Source organism: Phyllostomus hastatus, unplaced genomic scaffold (genome assembly GCF_019186645.2).
Source record: "Phyllostomus hastatus isolate PE091 unplaced genomic scaffold, TTU_PhHast_1.1 phas_scaffold_78, whole genome shotgun sequence".
Classification (NCBI taxonomy): Eukaryota; Metazoa; Chordata; class Mammalia; order Chiroptera; family Phyllostomidae; genus Phyllostomus; species Phyllostomus hastatus.
The window spans coordinates 9373950-9388120 of record NW_025334041.1 but is presented as its reverse complement, the minus strand read 5'-3'; the positions used below and the strand labels follow the sequence as shown (position 1 = coordinate 9388120).

The 14171-nt window shown below is 63.2% G+C and overlaps 1 protein-coding gene across 2 annotated transcripts in view; it reads left to right on the top strand.

Moving 5' to 3' along the window:
- Window positions 1-14171, top strand: part of MINDY4 (MINDY lysine 48 deubiquitinase 4) — a 99972-nt gene that overhangs the window by 76552 nt on the left and 9249 nt on the right. For both annotated transcript variants that reach the window (XM_045827852.1, XM_045827851.1), the window contains exons 14-17: window positions 5356-5419; window positions 7756-7917; window positions 13267-13447; window positions 14000-14078. In XM_045827852.1, coding sequence (XP_045683808.1) covers window positions 5356-5419; window positions 7756-7917; window positions 13267-13447; window positions 14000-14078 — 486 coding nt within the window. The remainder of the gene's footprint in view (window positions 1-5355; window positions 5420-7755; window positions 7918-13266; window positions 13448-13999; window positions 14079-14171) is intronic.

Sequence of the window (14171 nt, the reverse complement as noted above, 5' to 3'; positions counted from 1 at the left end):
TGGGCGGCAGCCGGCGGGGCTGATGCAGCGCGTCTGCCCACGGACACGGAGACTGCAGGCTGAGTGGGGCAGTGAAGGGCGGCAGTGACGGGTGACCCAGCTCGGGACGTGCCAGGGTCAGTGGCAGAGCTGGGGTGGGGCATCCCCTGATCTCAGCGCATCCAGCACCCCTACCCGCTCACCCAAAGGCTACACCTCCCCGTCCCACGAAGGGTTCGGGCGGCCTGGGGAGGAGGGAGGGGTAAGTAGCCCTTTGGAAGAAGCTCTGTTCCCGAGAAGCCGCTGCTGTGCGGGGAGGAAGGTTCCTTCTCCCTGCCTCTGCACGCCTCCCGGGGCCTGGCTTCCCCCAGGACTGGCGTGGGCAGCCCCGCAGACAGCCAAGCCTTGCTGTGCACCTGTAGGTGCAGAGCCCAATTCTGGGCACCGTGAGGCCAGGTGGCGGCACTGTCACCTGCCCTCAAAGTCCCAGCTCCTGCAGGGGCAGAGCAGCTGGTGGGTGCTCCTAGGAAAGGGACGTCCAAGGACAGACGGGGCACATCTGCCCCGGGGCGAGGGAGGAGTCTCTTTATGGAGGAGGGACATTTAGCAGGGCCCTGGGGGTGTTATGGGAAGGGTTTTGGCAGGCAGCGGGAGCAGAGGAGGCCAAGACCAGAGGTGGGGGTTGGCAGGGAACAATGGTACGAGGCCTGGTTCGGGAGGAAGGTGCTAGCATGTGGGGGAGATGGGGGTGGGGGCTGGGGGGTGGTGAGGAGGAGGGCCGCTTGGGAAGGGCTTGGGCGTCTCTGCTTTCTCCTCCCTCCTCCCTTGCACCTTGCCCTCTCCCCTGGACCTGCTCTAGCCTCTGCCTCTCCAGCTCCCGTGGAACTGTCCGCAGTTTGCTGGGCCTTCCTGCGGTCCAAACGGCAGCAGCACTTTGAGGTGGCTGTGCATTGTTATCCCTGTCGGGGGTGACATAGCTGAGGCTCAGAGATGGAAAGCAGTTTGCTGAAGGTCCCTCGGTGCAGGTGACAAAGGGGGCCTGACCCCCAGGTGGTCTGACTCATCGCCCACTTCCTCTCGCCTTCCTGGGAAAAGTCAATGTCCGCCCAGGCCCACTCCCTCTCAGCGGCTCAGGGCTGCGAGGCCTCTGTGTACTCTGGGTTCTTGGCCCTGGCACGGAAGGCTGAGGCTGCAGGAATCGTGACCTCTCATTGTTTCTTTGCTGGTGGCTGTTATTGCTGTTATTGTAGGAAAAAGGAAGCGATATTTACCAAACACCGAACGCCTTACATAGTTTGCCTTACCCAGTTCTCACAGCAACCTGCAGTAGAAGGTGGCATCATCATACCCAAATCGCCAGTGGGGAAGCTGAGGCTCAGAGAGGGGAGCAACTGGTCAGCAGCTGGATTTGAATCCAGGGCTCCCTGACTTCCAAGCCCAGGTCCTCTTTGCTTTTCCCAGCTACCCTCTGCACTATGGGTGCTGTCTTCAGAGGTGAATGGGGGTCCCACCAAATGAGGGGTGCTGTCTCTGGAGGTTATAGCGGGGGCTGGGGACTGTGGTGGACAGTCCAGTGTCTGGGGGAGGGCCTGCTGGGAGGACAGTCAGGAGCTGTCCCCGAGGGATGATGTGGTGCCCCTGGGGCCTGGTGTCCTAGAGCTCAGGTCGGGGGCAGATGGCCGGTTGGGTCCTCCCAGGTTAATTACCGCCTATTTTAGGCAAGATGTTTTAAATGTCAAAGTCACATCCTAGAAGGTCCCCAGAGACCTCTTGCTCCAGTCCTCTGGCTTTATTAACGAAGACACAGCTGAGAGAGAGAGGCAGGGACTTGCCTGAGGCCGTTCAGCCAGCCCAGGGTTGAGCTGGCCACGGACCCGCCCCACGGGCTGTGATTTTAGGTGAATGGCGATGGCTGTGAGCTGGAGCCCTGTCTCTAGGCCACTTGGACAGACAGTGTTCCAATGAATTGCTCAGATTCTTTCATTCATTCACCCACTCATTCCAGTGTTCAGACACATGTGGGCCAGCATCAGGGTGGGGGACAAGCTGCCCCCTGTCAGGAGAGGGGTTTCGGGGCTCCCAGCCTGCCGGGCCGCCACATGTTTCAGGCCACACCGTGATGTTGGGGACAGGGTCCTGGCCCGCTGACTCAGTACGGCCTCGAGACCACACGTCCCTTCTCCTTTCCAGGCCTTGGTTTCCCCATCAGTAGCACAGTAGCGGTGGTCCTGGCCTCCTGGCTCGCAGGCCGCAGAGGGACAGTGTACTGGCAGCAGTGGGAGTGCAGGTTCACGGCCCAGGCCTCCTGAGCTGCTCAGTGGCAGCCCTGCTGCTCTGAGACGTGACGGCGGGTACGGCTGCACACCGGGCCTGGCTTCCGGTGCTGGGTCTGGGGTGGCATCCGTGACTGGGCCGGTTTTGTCCCTTCTGTGGGCCTCCTTTTCCCGGCTGCCAATGCTGAGCCCCAAGGGCACCGCGGCCTGGACACCCTCTCTGTTCTGTGTCTTGGGCAACAGTGTCCTGGGGCCGCCTGTGGGAGAAGAAGCCCTTGCTGGCGCCCCGGGCGGAGCTCTGGCAGTGGGTGGACTGGACACTCACGCGGTCACTGGTCCTGATCCTTGCCCTTTGTCCCCAGAAAACTGAGAGCAGGGTAACCAGGGCCCAGCCCCTTCTCATAAGTTTCCATGCCCTGGGCAAGTCCCCTCAGGCGCCCCTTGCCCTGTGCTTCCTGGGACCCCAAACCCTGTAGACCACTGCTCCAGGCTCCTGGGGCCCAGCGTCGTCCAGCCCCGAGAAGGGCGAGCTTCCCCCTAGAGGGGAGCAGCTGTCAGTCCCAGGTCGTCGCTCAGAAGCCCAGAGAGCATAGGGACCTCGGAGCCCAGGCAGCCCCTCCGGGGATTCAGCCCCCTGCTCCCAGGGCCATGGAGACGCGGGGGCGGGGCTCATGGCAGGGTGGGCACCAGGGCTGGCGAGGGGGGAGGAAGGCGGGACCACACAGCCGCCAGCCAGAGCGGCCCTGCCTCGTGTGTTCTGTGCATGCTCCTTCACACAAGGGGTCGTTTGAAGAAAGGGCTTTGAGTCCAAAACAGGTCGGAGGTCCCTTGTGTTGGTTTGCCAGGCCGCCGTAACAAGTGCCACAGGTGGGGCAGCTTGAATGACAGAAACGTGTATTGTCTCACGGTTCTGGGGGCCGGAAGTCCAAGATCAAGGTGTGGGCAGAGTTGGTCTCCTCAGAGGACGGCCACCGTCTGTCTGTCCTTATGTGGTCTTTCCTCTGTACATGCAGCCCTGGTGTCCCTCTGTGTGTCCAGATGTCCTCTTCTTAAAAGGACACCAAGCGGATTGGACTAGGGCCCACCCTAACGGCGGGCTTCCTTAACCGAATCGCCCTTTAAACGTTCTGTCTCCAGTATAGTCACATGCCGAGGTACGGGGGCTAGGGTTCCAGCAGACGGATTCTGATGGGCACGGTTCAGCCCAGGGCGCCCGTCATCGTGCGCAGACCCCTCACCGGGGAAGCCCGAGGCCCGGGGAGGAGGGGTTTTCGGCCACCCGGCACGCGGGGCTAGCGCTCAGGCCTGGGGCCGGCCCTGCCGCGTGGGCTGCCTCCTCTCGGGCAGAAGTGAGGCCGCCATTCCTCCACTCACGGGCTCCTCCTCCACGCTCGCTCGGCTCTCCAGGGAATTCCCCCGGGGGGAGGTCTGGGCACTGAGATTTGCCAAAGCTGTAAATCTCTTAAGCCATAAGCTGCTCCTTGGCGTCTCCCGAACGCCCTAATGTGAAATACAGCTGTCTCTCCCTTTTAAGATCTGAGCCCACTGCTGAATTTCCCATCGTGTTTGCACCTAAGGATGCAATTACCGTTTCCTCCCATTGTCCTCTCGGCCTGTCCCTCCGCTCTCGGCTGACGCAGGCTCTCGGCCCCGCTGGGCGAGCACGAGGCGGCGAGATCGCAGAGATCGGGCCGCTTCTGAGAGCTGCCCGTGGCCCCGGGCCAGTGATGCTTATCGGTCCGCCCCGGGCTCCTCTGAGGTTATTTTCTTCTCTTCAGAAGATGCCTGTGCACACCACGGGGACCGTTTCCATCAATTCTTCTGCCGGAGCCCACGCCGGCTGAGTGGGGCCCTTGGCCACCTGTCCCCGGCCAGCTCCTGCCCAGGACCGCTGGGCTGTCTCGGGTGGGCCGGCCTCCATGGCCCTTCCTAAGACCCCCTGGCCGCCGGCAGCCTCCGTGGATCTCAGCCGGGACTCGCGGTTCCAACCCCAGCCCGTCTTCCCGTGTGGACCACAGACCGGCCCCGTTTGGCCAGGCTTATTAAAAGCCACAAGAAAGCCTTTCTCCTGCAGAGGTCATGGGCTTGAGTTTCTAAACTTGTTTGGGAAGGAGACAGGGTCCAGGGTGTGTGTTTTGGGTTTGTGGACTGACCTTAGATTTAGAGCATGAAATTGAGCCCACGTTTCCCTTCTCTTCCACGGAAAGGAAAAACAAACACGCTTGCGGAGCCCTTCCTGCCTCCGGGCCGCCTCTCGGCGCTCTCCGTGGGCTGGGGGTGAAGGAGGAGGGCAGGCCGTACGGGCTGGGTGGGCGCGTGCACCCAGGGCCGTGTGGGCAGCAGAGGGAGCCTGGTCCCCGGCTCACGTCGCCTTCCTGGCGTCACCGCTCTGAGCTGTTGTCCAGTGACGCCTACCTCCCTGGGGCTGGAGCCCTGGCACTGCTGTCCTCTGCGTGTGTTCTGCAGAGGGCAGCTTTCTTTCTGTTCGCCCGTCCACAGTCCCCACGGGTCGGCTCCGTTTGACACTGACGCTTCGTCTCCCGAGGGGGTGACTTCAGGCAGGTAGAAGCGGTGCAGCAGCAGGGACCCATTCCTTTCGGTTGGAGGGGTTTCTTCTGGCAAAGGGCCTTTGCTCTATGGGCTGCGAGTCGGCCCCGCGCTGAGCCGTGCTCCTCTCTCAGGGTGCAGGAACGGTGTGTGTGCAGGGCCTGGTACGAGGTCTGTGCCAGGCGGTGGCAGCTGTTACTTTAGACCGTTCCTCCCCTTAACAGACTCCCAGACTGAGTCTGAGGCCCTGGAGAAGCTGGCAGAGGAGGCCCCAGTCCTGACCATCAGTGACGGTTGAGATGTGAAGGCAGGACGTTGGACGCTAAGCCCTGGGGCCTTTGTGCCGCGTGGGCAGAGGGCCTGGCGAGGCCAGAGTGGAGACCGCGCTTAGAGAGAGTGCAGGGGCTCGAGGAGCCCTGGGCGCCAGCCCGAGGGAGGGCCCGGAGCAGAGGGCTGCAGCCGGAGCCCGCGGGAGCTCTGGCCACCCAGCGGGGCTTGCCCAGCAGCCTGAGTCAGGCAGAGACATGCTGACCCCGCTTTTTTTTGTGTCTTCCAGCATCCGCCAGGACTTCGACGTCCCCACCAACCACCTGATCGGAGCACACAGCTACTGTACCCAGGTCAGGGGCGGCCGGCGCCTCTCCCCTCCTCTCCCCTCCTCTCCCCTTCCGCCTCTGCGCTGCCTGCCCTCTGAGCGGCTCCCCTGCAGCCCCTGCCAGTGCAGGCTGATGGCTCAGACGGGGGCCCCCGGGCCAGCCGGAGGGATGACTGCCACAGCCCCCCATATTTGACAGAGCAGGTCTTTCCAGCAACCCTGCCCTCTGCATGGTCACAGAGGGGGCACTTAGGGGCCTCAAGTGGGGACGGGGGACACTGAGCCCAACTGTTTGTCATTGATCCTCCGTCCCTGGGTGCCTGGCTTCCCATGGGAGCGACCCCTTTGGCCGGCAGAGAGCAGTCCGGCCCAGGGTGGGCAGCCGAGTGGGTGCAGAGGGCGCCAGACTCGAGCTGGGGCTGGGTCCTGAGCCGGACTGGCTCTTTCACTTGCGGACTGAGCTGGGGCGATGTCCCCCCGTCCCTGAGGCCCGGCTCCCTCACCTGTGGGGAGAGGTGTCTGGACTGGACCGGTGCTCTGTAAACCCATGTGCACACGAACCCTCCAGGGTCTCGTTGGTGGGCAGGCTCAGACCAGGGGTCTGGACTGGAGCCGAGTCTGGGTTTCTAGCAGGCTCCCCAGGGTGGGCGGGGCAGCGGGCCCACAGGCCGCTCTGTGAGTGGCAAGGACGGGATGACCCCTGCGCTCTGCCGCCGTGTGATTGCGAGTGCAGGGGTGGGGTGCAGCCTGCGGCCCTCTCCCCACTTCAAGGGGGTGCCCCGCTCCAAGGAAGGTGAGGCACGCCCCCAACAGGGAGCTGGAGCCTGCTCTTCCCCTGAACACCAGCTGGGAGAAGTCCACCCCACCGGACGAGGGCGGGCCTTTTAGCAGCCGCTGCTCCCCGGGGGCGGTTCCCTGAGCCGGACCCCTCACCTCCTTTGTGAGGACAGAGCGCGGCCCCTCGACGTCCCCCTGTGCAGTCGGAGCGGAGCCCCGCTCCCTGGTACTGGAGCAGGGGTCTCGGTGGCAGAGGGCACTAGAAGCCGGGCGTCGCTCCCACAGTCCAGGGGAAACCCTTCTGTGAACTCTGCCCTCCAGAGGAAGGGTGGGAGGGCCGTTCCCATGCCGGGTGCGAGATCTCTGCGGGCCTCACGCACGCGCCAGGCCGGGCTGGATGTAGGTTGGACAGGGGGCCTTCCTACCTGCCCAAGCTCCAAGTCTTGGCTCACTCGGACCTCTCCTCGGTGGTCGGCCAGCACCTGGCAGCCACCTTTAGTCTGGAGTCTTCGGCCGGCTGGGTGGTGCCTTGAGGGTAACCAGTAAACGGGGAGGGAAGGGACACAGGACGGGGAGCCGGAACCCATGGGTGGGAGCTTGGCTCTGTCCCCAGCCAGCTGTGTGACTTGAGCACGTCCTCTCCCATCTGTGAGCCTCAGTTTCCCCATTCCTAACAGGAGGTTGGACCCCTAAGACGCTCTGCGTGAGGAAAGGCCCTTGTTACCCTGATGCACCATCTCCTGTCTCGGGGGTCAGCAGGCTGGTTGGCCTGTTGGTGTGAGGCAGAAGCCCCGTGGCCCCTGAACCCCGATCCCACGCAGCTGACGAAGGCAGGGACAGAGCTGGGGCCCAGACAGGGGCATCCCGGCCTCCACCTCCCTGCGGCGGCTGCCCTCTGCTCCCCGCCCCTCCCGAAGACCCCGCCACCCCCGGCGGGATCTGAGCAAGGCCCGGGACTGAGTTACGGGCACCACCGTCCATTTCCTGGCGTTGCTAATGTGCTCTGGTTATGTAAATGTCTCTGGTTATGTAAGATGTTATCACCGAGGGAAGCTGGGTGAAGGGTACACAGGAATTCTCTGTACTATTCTTACAACTGCTTTTAAGTCTAAAATTGTTTCAAAATAAAATAGGGTATTAAAGAAATTACCCTCCTTCAAGACCCACCCAAATGTTACTTCTCCACAAGTTGCTGGGACCAGTCATGTGGTCGCGTGTCCATCTGGGCCCAGAGGGCCTTGCGCCCGGGCTTTGGAGCCCCAGCCACATTCTGTGCTGTGCAGGCACACACCTGAGCCCCCATGGGGACCGTGACAGCCAAGGTCAGGGCCATTCTTTCCCTCTAGCAGGACGCCCGCCCCACCAAGGCCTGGTGCACACTGTGCTCGATGGACACTCTCGGAGGAAAGCTGGACGAGTGCCCAGGGCGGGGTTGGCAGCTCTCCCCCAGGGCTTGTGGGGTCGCTGAAGTCCAAGCCCCTCCGATTGTGGTCTCCCTCCCTCCCCACTCTCCCTCCTCCTCCCACCCTTCTCCCTCACTCCCCAGCTCGCCTTGACCAGCCCCTCCCATCGTCCCGTCCACAGGAGCTGGTCAACCTGCTGCTGACCGGGAGAGCCGTGTCCAACGTTTTCAACGACGTGGTGGAGCTGGACGCCGGGGATGGGAACGTCACGCTGCTCAAAGGCATCGCCGCCCGCAGCGACGTCGGCTTCCTGTCTCTCTTTGAGCACTACGACGTGTGCCAGGTAGCGGGGCGCGGGGCACGGGGGTCCGGGCTGAGGGGAGGTGGGGAGGGAGAGCTGCTCGAGTCCGGTCCGGTCCCCCTCACGGCGGGGGGGTCTGGGAAGAAGTGTGGCTTCGCTGCCCTCGGGTGCCGCGCTCCAGATTCACGCCTGGAGCCAGCTGGCACCACGTGCTGGGAAAGGCTGTTGGAAAGGGACTTCTGGGGGCTTATGGTGGGATTGCAGGTCAGAGGGTGGCTGCCTCTGTCGTGTGTGTGTGTGGCGGGGGGGCCTTCTCCAGGGACAGGGGACCCGGAGTTACAGACCTTGCGTTAGTGTCCCAGGGCTACTGCGGTATCAGCCGGTGGCTGAAAACCACAGAAATGCATCATCTCACACGTGGGGGGCACAGGCTCTCCCAGCAGAGGCCCCGAGTTGAGCGTCGGCAAGGCCACGCTCTGTCAGAACCTGCAGGGAGAAGCCTCCCTCGTCCCTTCTAGCTTTTCCTGTTCTCGAGCCATCCTTGGCGCTCTTCCGCCTACTGCTGCGCCACCCTGCCTCCGCCGCCCCTGCCTCCGTCGTCCCGTGGCCGCCTTCTCCCTCTGTGTCGTGTTCTCTTCTTGTACGGATGTGGGTCCTGTTGGATTAAGGGCCCACCCCACTCCACTAGCCTCATCTTAACTGCTGTGTCTGGAGCAACCCAAATACGGTCGCATTCTGACGTCCTGGGGGCCAGGACTCCAACATGTCTTTGGGAGACACAGTTCCACCCGCACCAGGCCTCCCTCAGTCTCTTTGCTGGTGGATCAGCCCCTCTCACTGCAGCCAGGGTCGCGGGTGGGGCGGGGCCCCGGGGAAGCTGGACAGGGGACAGTGTGACCGTGCCTCTGGGCAGTGTGGGCAGGGGAGCGCCGGGCCCTGTGTCCTTGTCCCAGCCTGCTGTGGCCCTGCTGGGAGCCTCAGTTCTCGCGTGCTCGGGGAGGACGGTGTTCCCCGGCGGGCTGTGTCTCAGGAGCTGTCCCAGGAGGGCAGCGGGAGCTCTTTGCACGGTGGCTGCCCTGCACGGTTCTCGGAGGGTCTGGATGGGCCGCATTCACTGTGGATCCCCAGAGCCAGGGACGCAGTGACACAAGGGGACACTCAGAGTGCTAGGCAACTGGACTGGCAGAGTGGTCGGAGCCCGGCACTGTAAGGTAGGGCTGTTTCATTATGCCTCTCTCACCTGATCACACGTCCGGGTGTGCTGTCCCATCGCCCATGGGCCGTGTGGCGTGGCCCACCCCCAGCTGTCCCCTCTGGGTGACCCCCACCCCCATGGACAGGAAGCAGACTCGGGGCTTCCAAGCACTTGAGTGGGAAAGAATGATAACGGCTCCGTCCCAGGTCTGCTGATGTTGGAAGAAGCCCAGGAATGCGGCCACGTGGCCTGTGAGAAGCACCAGGGCCCCGAGCACCAGGCCCTGGGTGGGCTCTGCAAGCATGCGGCTCGGATTCCACAGGCCGAGAGGGTAACCTTGGCGGTGCTCGTGGAATCCCTGGCTTCTGCGCCGTGAGCCCTGGTTCCATTCCTGAGCTGAGGGCGTTGGCTGACGAGTCAACGGTTTCCTTTGGTCTGCAGAGGGCGGCTGATGAGAATATTGGGCGGGGGGCAGGGAGGGCCGTCCTTCCCTTGGCGTGAAATGCGGGTTGAGGAAACTCAGGCCTCACAAAGATGGGAACCCTCGGGTCCACACAGACCCCCGCCTGGGTCGTGTGCTTGGCTGGGGACTGGGAGGCAGTTTGACCCTGCACAGCAGCATGGCGTCTGTGCCCCTGCCTTGGCACTGTGGGGCCTTCCCCAGCCACCTGCGATCTCACCGGTCCGGCCTTGCCCACCATACCTCCCCCTCATTCCCACCACCCGGGGCTCAGGGGTGAGGGGTGGGCTGCAACACAGGTGGCAGCTCGAAGGCCACCTCCTCGTGGTGGTCTTCACGGTGAGGGGGGACGGACAGGCCTGGGAAGGGCTGCATGGGACCGGGAGTTAACTCCGGTGCTTCTCCCCTGCCTGAAAGGGGCGCCTGTTGCCATCTCTATGAAGGGACCCCAGCAAAGACGGAGCCAGGTTCGCTGCAAGCTCCACACTCCTCCATGTCCCTCGCTCCACACACGGCACCGTCTGCCCCGTCACCCAGATCAGGAGCTCGTCCAGTCCTTCAGGGGACCACACGGCTCCCACCCTACATTGTCTCTCCAGTCTGTTTCCCCCAGTCTGAGCCACCAGCCCCGCTGGTCTGGGGCTCCCGTCCCCACCATCTCCGTGTCCTGTCTCTGCGGCGCGATCTTTTAGAGAGCGGATCCAATCACATCATTCCTTTGCTTAGCACCCTCCAGGTCTCTGAGACTGTTACGGGCTATTCACGGGTGAACTGTGTGTCCCCCCCAAACTGATATGTTGAAGGCCTAGCTCCCGGGGCCTCGGGACATGCCTGTATTTGGAGAGAGGGCCCTTACAGAGGCGGTGAAGTTACAGTGAGGCCGTAGGCTGACCTCCGCTGCCCTGTGGCTGGTGCTCTTGTCGGGAGTAGATCGGGACACGGATAGACACGGAGAGAAGACCCTGTGAAGACCCGGGGCTCTTCACACCCCCCAGCCATGGAGAGAGGCCTCAGGAGAAACCGGCCCCGCTGACACCTTGATCATGGACTTCCCGCCTCCAGAACCGGGAGACATACGTGTCTGCCGTCTGAGCCACCCGGTCTGTGGAACCCCGGTCGGGGCAGCCCTAGCCTGCGGCCGCGGTTCTGCGGGTCCGGCACTTCCCAGGACCTGTGAGGCCCCGGGAGACCTGTCCCTGTGTCCCCTCCCATCACGTTGTGGCTTAGATGTCATTTCCTACAGGAGGCCTTTCCTGACCTCATCACTCTGTCTAGACAGGGCTCTCCCCTCGTGGCTCCTGCCCACCTATCATTTCGCACCATAGAATCTTAATTCTTTCTTCCCTGGGCCTCTTTTTGCTCAAAGTATCACATTTCATTGCTTGCGAGGTGCAAACTCTCCCCCTCTTTGAACATTCTGGAGACCATGACGCGGCACTGCAGTCGACGGTGGTCAGACTCCAATGGCCCGCTCGCGTTCTTCTGTAGCCGCAGAAGAAAATAACGGCCACTCTGACGGCATCTCAGGTTCAGTGGAAGGCGGCGGAAATGCTCCCGTAGGATTATTTGACTGCCGCCTGCCTTCCCCACTCTCCTGGTAGGCGCCATAGGACAAGGCTGTTCTTACGCCCTTCACTGCCGTATCCCCATGGCCTGGCGCGGTGCCTCGGACCGGAGCGCAGGCCTTGCTGGTGCACGGTGTCCTTGGAGATGGGAGACTGTAGCCCTGCCTGCAATCACCTGTGGACCCTTTTCCATTAGGGCTGCACCTCCCCCACCTCTCAAAGACCTGAGACCCCACTATAGAAAGTAGTCCGCGGTTGTGCCGCGGCTGGTCACCCACCAGCAGAAAGCTTCCGCCCGCAGTGGAGGAAACTCGCCCCGCCCCCGCCTCCGCGCCTGAGGCCTTTGGTCAGCTACCCCGGAATCCAAGGAAGGAAACTTTGTCTTTGGAAAATGTCACCCACTTGGAAGAGGCTCCTGAATGAGAAAGCTCATTTATAAACTCCCTGGGTAGCTTTTTTTGACTTTAATCTTTTGACTGCTGTATAAATGGCAAGCTGCCCTTTTGTCCCTTCGCTGGAAAATTCAGGGTGGCTGACCATGCAGACGCCTGCCTCCGGGCGGCTGCGCGGCTCTTTTTCCTGCCGTGAGTGAGCCCTGGGTCCCCAGCCTTCGGGGCTCCCTCTTCGAGGTGACGCGCCTGCCAGAAAAGCCTCTTTGGAGCCTGGAGCGGAGGCCAAGTTGGCGGTGGGGTTCAGGCACGTCCAGCCACGTCCTCTAAGACATCTAATTCCCATATCCCACTGAGGAGCGGGCTCCGCAGTCACGTCTGAATGTCACATGGGGCTGGAGCGAGGGCCCGATAGGCCAGGTGGGGACAGGGCGCTCGGGTGGAGAGAAAAGGGCCACCTTGTAAAGGTTTCCCTCCCACCCGCTGGCGGCGGCAGCTGTCCAGAGCAAGCCCTGCACCAGGGACGGGCCCAGGGCGCTCTGCGCAGCCCCTCCCCCCGCCCAGAGCCCGCTCCCACCGGCTCCGAGGGCCTGAGGAGGGCCACGCTTCCGTGACAGGCCCCAGGGAAAGTATGCCCTTCTCCCCACTGGAAAAATAATTCCCATTCTTTCCTTAATCCACAGGCTGCGGCTGTAAATACCTGAGCAAGCAAACATCTCCTGGGGCTGGTAGGGATTTAGGACAGAGTCAGTCCGGCCTGGCCCGGGGCATGTATGCACTGAATAAACCCAGGCCCGGGTTGGGGAGAAGGCTTGGTCCCAGGGTGTCACAGGTGACAGAGAGAGTGGGCTGAGGGGCGGGGCGGCCAGGCACTGACCCCCCCTTGGCGGTGAGAGCAGCAGGGCCCTCTACCAGGGACGTTGGAGGGAGCACCTTGTCAGGGGAAAGTGCCAGCCCCCATCCCCCCACCCCGCTCGCCTTCCCTAGTGTGCCTTACTGCTCCCTGAATGTCTCTGGACATGGGTCCCTGGCATCACCACTGACTGCTCCCCCACAGGCTGCCCCTCCCCCCTCCCCGTGGCGCCAAGTCCCTCACCCACCTCACCCAGGAGGACCCTGGTTCATCAAACATTTGCTCGTGTTGACTGTGCCCCTGCTTGGCGCTAAGAGCCCAGCCCAGGGTGCGGGTGGCAGGCAGACCTGTCCTCATGAGGCAGTGATGCGTGTGCCAGAGGGGGGGTTAGCCAGTACCTCCCAGGCGGGGGCTCGAGTTGGCAATGGGTGCCCCCTGGTTGGGTGGTTTGGGTGATGCCGGACCCTGTGGAGGCGGAGAGGAGTGCCAGCCCCCCAGACTGTGCCCTGCGGGTGCACAGGCCCCAGCGCTCACCACGCTGGGGTAGTCTGAGGACTGGTGGGAGGTGCCGTGGGCCACCAGGTGGGCAGGGCAGGGTGGGGGAGGCCTGTTCAGGAGGTTGTTCATTGTCCGGGCAGGGTAGGCCGGGCATGAAGGACCTAGGGCGGCCGGCGGGCAGCCCCGTGTGCCCGGTGGCGATGGGCTTCCGGACCGAGCATGTCCGCTGGGCTGCCTGTGAGGCAGAGGCCCTGCGAGCAGCAGGCCGAGCCAGCGGGGACAGCTCTGGGAGTCGGGCTGTGTCTGTGAGAGGCAGGGGGGACCCCAGCATCACACACAGGTCACGATCTCCAACCGGACCCCCGAGGTCAGCCGGCCCCGGGCGTGGCCAGGAGATGCTGAGGCATCCCTGCTCTCTGCCCCCCGTCCAGGTCGGCTGCTTCCTGAAGACCCCCCGGTTCCCCATCTGGGTGGTGTGCAGCGAGAGCCACTTCAGCGTCCTCTTCAGCCTGCAGCCGGAGCTCCTGCGAGACTGGCGGACTGAGAGGCTCTTCGACCTGTACTACTACGATGGCCTGGCCAACCAGCAGGAGCAGATCCGGCTGACCATCGGTGCGCCGCCTCCCCGCCCCATCCCGTGCAGCCTCGGGGAGCCTCCAGGCCGGGGGGGTTGGAAAACAGGCCCTAGCACACCTGTGCACGGCAGGCAGAGAGCAGTGCGGACTCGCCGAGTGTCAGGATGGGGGGGTGGCAGGTGGGTGCCAGGGTCCTCCTGTGCAGGGAGCCAGAGCTGGGCCACGAAGCTGACGGTGCTGTGGTGTGATGAGAGCCTGAGAGTGTGCATTAGCCTGGAGTACCACGCCAACAAATTTGGGGTTCATTCTCCAGGCAGCAGGGAGCCCTGGGAGGTTCTGGAGCAGTGGAGCTATGGGATCAGATGTCTTTTACATGGAATTATTCTGGTAGCTGAAGCTGGGGCAGGAGGGTGGGGTGGAGACTGGAGGTGGGAGGCCGGTGAGAACTGAGGGGCAGGAATGAGGGGGGCCCCTAGGGCGAGAGGAGGAGCAGGTGCCAGAAGAGGCGGGTCCCAGGAGGGGGGCTGTCATTGGGACCGCAGGGTAAGCTCAGCCCTGGCCTGAGTGTGCGCCTCTGTCGCCTCCCCAGACACTACCCAGACTGTCCCTGAGAACAGAGACAGCAACCTTGACCTCATCCCGCCCCTGGAGCTCTGCATCAGGACCAAGTGAGTCAGGGCCCCTGCCCCGGGCTGAGGAGCCTCACCTGGGTGGCTGGGAGTGTGGGGGTATGGGCTGCAGGGGGGAAGATGCCCCAATTC